This window comes from Setaria italica, chromosome I, assembly GCF_000263155.2.
Source record: "Setaria italica strain Yugu1 chromosome I, Setaria_italica_v2.0, whole genome shotgun sequence".
NCBI lineage: Eukaryota > Viridiplantae > Streptophyta > Magnoliopsida > Poales > Poaceae > Setaria > Setaria italica.
In genome coordinates, this window is record NC_028450.1 from 35,582,954 (window position 1) to 35,589,018 (window position 6,065).

The following is a 6,065-nucleotide window of genomic DNA, read 5'->3' on the forward strand; positions in this document are numbered from 1 at the left end:
AAGCTATGATTCCTTTAAAATGAATGAAAATGAGCTTGTTCGTGATATGTACTCTTGTTTGAATCTGATTATCAATGAGCTCAATTCTATAGGATTGACAAAGCTAGGTGATGCGAACATTGTGTGGAAGATCATCTCGGTACTACCACATAACAAATATGCAAGCATGATCACCATACTCCACAACATGGAGGACTTGAGCAACATGACCTCGGCCATTGTCATTGGCAAGTTGGTGGCATTTGAGATGTCACGCAAGATGGGTTAAGAAGAAGCTACTTCATCAAGCAAGAACATTGCTCTCACTTGCAACGAGCACAAGAAGATGAAGAGCAAGAAGCAAGTTGAGTCAAGCTCAAGCTCCTCAAGTGAAGAAGAAGATAAGGATGATGTTGATGATGATAAATCAAGTGATGATGACCAAGCCTCCTCCTCCTCCTCCTCTGATGTTGATGAAGAAACAATCAAGCTTATACAAGGAGTGGAGAAGTTGATCCATAAGTTGAATGTCAAGGGTGTGCCCATCCAAATTGAAGATTGCATCTTCACCAACCAAAGAAGAAAGCAAAGAAATAAAGAATGCTATGGTTGCGGCAAAAAGGGGCACTTTGTGGACGACTGTCCAAACAACCCCACACCCAAGGCAAAGAAGAAGGCATGCAAGGCCAAAGCCCTCACAACAATCAAGACATGGGATGATTCTTCAAGTAAGGAAGAAGCCCATCACAAGAGACGCGACCGCAAGCACTCATCATCAAGATCTTCTCACATGTGCCTTATGGCACGAGGTAACGAAATCTTACCCTCTAGTGAGAATGATAGTGATAGTGATGATGATGAAAAACCTTCTTACGAAGAACTTGCTCATTCCGTCAAATTCTTTAATGAAGTTTGCACTAGACAAAAGGCTCAATTTAGTGAACGTAAAACTAAGTATGCAAACTTGAAATCAAAGTCAAAGAATTGTGACAACACTACCGATATGCAACTAATCAAAATAATCAATGATCTAAAAGCAAAGTTAGCTAGCTTTCAAGAAGGTCATGAAAATTTGCTAATTAAAATGCAAATCCTTGAAGGTGAAAACAATGAGCTAGCTAGCAAACTTGAAGCTATTGGTAGTACCCCCACCGAGGCACCTAAAATTGAGGAACCAATTAAAATAACTAAAAAGGATGCCTCTACTTCTTGTGATAATTTATTTAAATTGGACTCACCTCTTTGCAACCAAATTTTCTTTAAGAATGTGTTTTTAGAAACATGTACACAAGAAGTCGCAATGGAGAATGAGAAACTTAAGCAAGAAGTGGCTCGCCTCACCAAGGACTTGATTCAAGTAAAATGCAAGATGGAGCAAGCCCAACCTCATCAATATAACACCGTCAAGGGAGTGAAGAAGCTTGATGAGGGAGCAACCGTGGTTTGCTACGTATGCCACAATGAAGGACACAAGTTGACAGGTCCATAGATCTGGGGTCCCCAATGGGATCGCCTTTCCGCAACGCTCGGCCCAACAAGAGGTACAGCGACAACGCACGCCTGGGCCGGCCCAAATATGCGATGCCAGGCTGGGACCATAGTCCGATCCCAATCCAGTTCCCTCGACCGGGGGTATGTCGAACCGACGCACACCGCTCCTCCCGACCGACACAGTCGGGACCGACCGGGGATGCCCGCTCAGTGTGGGCCGGGGAGTACGTGGAGCAGATAAGGGAAAACACCCAGGTCAACCACCGTACAAAGGATCGTACCTCACCACGCCCTGCGCACGCACCGCACAATGTCGTCATGCCGTGTTAGACGTACACTGTGCTACCTACCCGTCACAACGGAGCATGAATAGGGAAAGAGGGTGATGGCCATACCGTACCCGACGATGTAAGCAACGACAAGACTAGGCAGCGCCCGTGCACTCTCTCTCCCTCTCCCTGACTTGTAAGGCCGTCCCCTTGGACTATTAAAGGGGGCGGGCCCTCTTTCTCCCAGACACACACGAAGCACATCAAAACTCTCTCTAACTCTCTCAACACTTAGCGCACGTTTGAGCCCCTGTCACTCTCCTCCACTCGGACCTGAGCACGACCGGACCTCGAACACCCCCTTCTCCACTCCTCGCTCGTTTATAACCCCACTGCAAACTTTGAGCACCTGGGCTTAGGAATACAATCGACCAACCGACTCCTGACTGGACATAGGGCCCTCGACACTAAAAATGGCAACAGGTAAAACCCGCGCGGATATACGAACCACAAACCCGCACCCGCGATAATATATTCGTGCCCGCGCCCACACCCGCCACCCGCCACGGGCAGCACTATGCGCCCGCGCCCGCTATCCGCTATCCGCGGGCATATTTTGCCCGCGGGCATGCCCGCATACCCGCCAGAAGTATAAATGGATGACATTTAACATATAAATAGATCACAACGTTCATAATCTCAATTCATCACAATCACAAATCACACAACACAGTTCAATAGTTCACCAATCACCACGATTCACACACTCAACAATACAGTACAGGACTACAAGCCTACCATATAGTACACATTGTTTAACTGCAAAGTCTTCCAAGTGATGCAAATAAACAAGACATGGACAGGTAATTAGTCGGAATCCGCTCTAGTGATGCAAGATTCATCTTTCATATCTTCTTCATTGTCTTCAAGGCATGACCAAAAGCTATTGAACCTTCCATCACCCTCATCTACATTCAAGTTCAAACATTAGTAGCTGCAGTATACAATCCATGTATTAATGAAAAGAATTCATTGTAAATGCACATTTTTATACCTTTGAGATTGTGATGAAGCCAACTTTGACTGCACATCAAAACTTCCAACATTTTAGGAGTAAGACGACTGCGATGCTCACTTAAAACCCTCCCACTAGTACTGAAAGCCGATTCAAAAGCTACTGTGGTGATTGGAATAGCCAAAATGTCACGAGCAATTAGCCTCAAAGTAGGATAATGAGCTCCATCCAACTTCCACCAGCCTAGGATATCAAAATAATCATTCTCATCATGAGGAAGAGTTTCCTCTTCTAAGTAGCGATCAAGCTCATTCTTACTTCTAACAAAGCTTGTAGTCTTCTTATTTGCAGTAAGGGTTTTAAATATGGACAACACAGCAGCTGCACTAACTGTAGAAGGGGCACCAGCAGAGGATGTGGCCACATTATCTTGGTTTTGTCACATGATAATATTTCATTAAACTAGTAAGCAATTCCTGAGCCTCTGTAACATATTTTCCAGCAGCCTCTTTTCCAAAAAGAGCAATATAGCAAGCATGTAACATTATCATCTTAAGATGTGGATCAAGAATAACAGCAACAACCATAAGACCATGGATGTCAGCCCAATACTTATCATACTTTTCTATCATGGCAGCAGACATGTTCCTAATAGTTTCATCTTCATCATGACCCCAAGAGTTGAGTTTAAGTTTAATCTCACATACTTTAGGGAAGAACAGGTTAGTTGTAACATATTTTGTCCCAGAAAATAACTCAGTAAGCTCATAGAATATCCCTAATTTCTCACAAACATTAGTAGCAAATGTCCAATCATCTGCTGCTGGACAATCATAGTTCCTATCGAGCTCACCCAAACATTCCAAAACCTTCCTATAAGGTATAGCAATACTAAGCATGATGTAGGTTGAGTTCCATCTAGTTTTGCAGTCTAAATGCAACTTCTTGTCCAATTCAACATTTTCATCTAGAGCAGTTTTCTCAAACTTTGCATACCTTTTTGGAGTAGCAATCCAATAAGCAACACTTTCTCGGATGTGCGCAACCGCAGTTCCAATTACTACCATGCCATCTTTCACAATGAGGTTGAGAATATGTGCACAGCACCGCATGTGCAACCATTTTCCTTTCAATAGCACATTAGCCACCCCAAGCCTTGTGTCCATTAAGCCAATCATGTTATCATTGGCACTGCAATTATCAAGAGTCACAGTTGATACCCTCCGATCAAGATCCCAACTCTGCAGGCATTTATGCAATGCGTCACAAATAACCTCTCCTGTATGGGGGCATGGCACATACATAAACCTACACCAAAACAATGCAATAATTCAGCTGAACAGGTCATAAAATATCTTGGATAGCAAGCAATAATTTAGCTGTACATAATTAACATAATTATACAATCTGGACAGCAAGCAGAATTAAGATATTCACCTCAATATGCAGCTTCTAAGCGTCCATGAGTCATCAATAAAATGTCCAGTCACTGCCATATAGCCTCTCTTTTGATTTTCAGCTGTCCAAAGGTCAGTTGTGATAGCAACACGACAATTTATCCTTTGGAAGAATATCCTAGCTTTCCTTTTCTCTCCCTCATAGAAACTCACGATGTCCCTTCTAATAGTGTTTCTAGTTGCCATTTTGAACAAAGGTTGTAATGCACTAACAAATTTACGAAAGCCATGGTGATCAACAATGGACAACGGGTACTCATGCAGTATAATCATGGAATAAAGAGCTTTTCTAACTACATCTTGATCAAACACATAGCTTTCTACAGCTACTGCCCCCTTTTCAGTGGTTGCAAACCTCAAATTAGTTTGAACTTTTGTTCCTACCTTATTGTTATTGTAGGCACAAGTTTTCAAATGAGTTTTCAAGTGAGTTGTACCATTTCTTGATGTGGCTGAAAGCTTCTTGGTGCAGTGGTTGCATTTGGCCTTCCAAACTCCATCAACACGCACTTTTTCAAAGTCATTCCAGACTACAGATGTGAGCTTTCTGTTTGAAGGCCGCCTACCATCATCTGAGTCCTCCTCCCCCTTTGATACGTTCACAACATCCACAGCTTTGTCCTCCTCAGTACCAACTGCAGCAGTTGCATGGGAGGTTTGCACTTGGGAGCTACCGGGGTCGACATTGTAGCTGCACATCACAGTATGTATTAAATTATCACTTGATTTGTTACTCCAGTAGACTAGGCAGATCTACAATATGAAGACAAGCACCAAAAAGCATAAATATATCATAAATATATCATTGACTTCATTCTGAAAGTTGGGCCTTCTATTCACAAGTTGATCTTGTTTTATTCTGCCATCCATCCACTATATCCATGATCTATTAGTATGTGTAGACAATGGAATTGCTAAGAATACAAATTCAGGTAGTAAAAGATGTCTAAACATGCAACTCAGATTGCTTATAGTTAAAGGTGCAGTGAGTCAGATAGGAACTAGAGAGATTGAACTTCTCTCATAAAAACATGATGATTTATCAAACAATTCGAAAGCAATTCATTCATTTTATCTACTGAACACCACTGAAAAAATCACAAAAAAACTACTTCATGGATCTATCATTCTACTGAATAGAGATTGAAGAAAAAGAGAGAGGAAAGTGACTGACCTGGGGCTAGGGGCTGAGGCGGTGAGGCGGCGACGGGGGGAGCGAGGGCGTCGCCGCGCCGAGCAGGGCGGGCCGTCAGGACTCAGGACTCGGGAGGGCGGGCGGCGGCCGGAACTCGGGAGGGAGGGCGACGGGCAGTCGGGATTCGGGACTTCGGGTGGGAGAGGCGGAGCGGAGGGCTACGACGCTGCGCCTGCGGACCTGCGCCGCCGCGCCTGTGGGCGGCCGGCAGCGAGCCTGTGGGACAACAAGAGCGGGAGGCCGGAAGCCGGATTGCGGCTGTGGCGCTGTGCACCTGTGCGGCTATGCGGGGGCCGGGGATTGGGGTCTGGGCGTATGGGCCCGGGGGCGGTTGGGCAGCTGGGACTCGGGAGGATAAGGATTAAGAAACCCTATCAAATCCAGACCCACCTGTCATGCGGATTTGCAGATTTGCGGGCACGGATAGTGTATTTTCATACCCGCAAATTTTTTACCCACAGGTATAAAATCAAACCCACACCGATACCCGTATCCTCACCCTAACATGTTTTTACCCGCGGGCACGCGGGTAATCTGTGCCCGTTGCCATTTATACTCGACGCGCCTCCTCCAGACCAATTGAACGGCGCCGCCAGCCCTCCTGCCGCCAGTGCCCGTGCCTGCCCCTGCGGCCGTCGCGGCGCCGCCGCCCGCCCCAC

General features: G+C 45.2%; 1 protein-coding gene across 1 annotated transcript; it reads left to right on the forward strand.

The window, feature by feature from the left end:
- Positions 1 to 325: 325 nt before the first annotated feature.
- On the forward strand, positions 326 to 1,468 carry LOC111258053. Its single transcript, XM_022828777.1, has 2 exons — positions 326 to 788; positions 1,257 to 1,468. The coding sequence occupies exons 1-2, from the start codon at positions 326 to 328 to the stop codon at positions 1,466 to 1,468; spliced, it is 675 nt and encodes a 224-aa protein (XP_022684512.1).
- The last annotated feature ends 4,597 nt before the right edge of the window (positions 1,469 to 6,065 follow it).

Bases quoted from the DNA above. Each gene is read 5' to 3' on its own strand.
- LOC111258053 (XM_022828777.1), top strand. From the start codon at position 326: ATGAAGAGCAAGAAGCAAGTTGAGTCAAGCTCAAGCTCCTCAAGTGAA. The intron at 789-1,256 runs GTAACGAAATCT...ATGTGTTTTTAG, and splicing joins CATGTGCCTTATGGCACGAG to AAACATGTACACAAGAAGTC.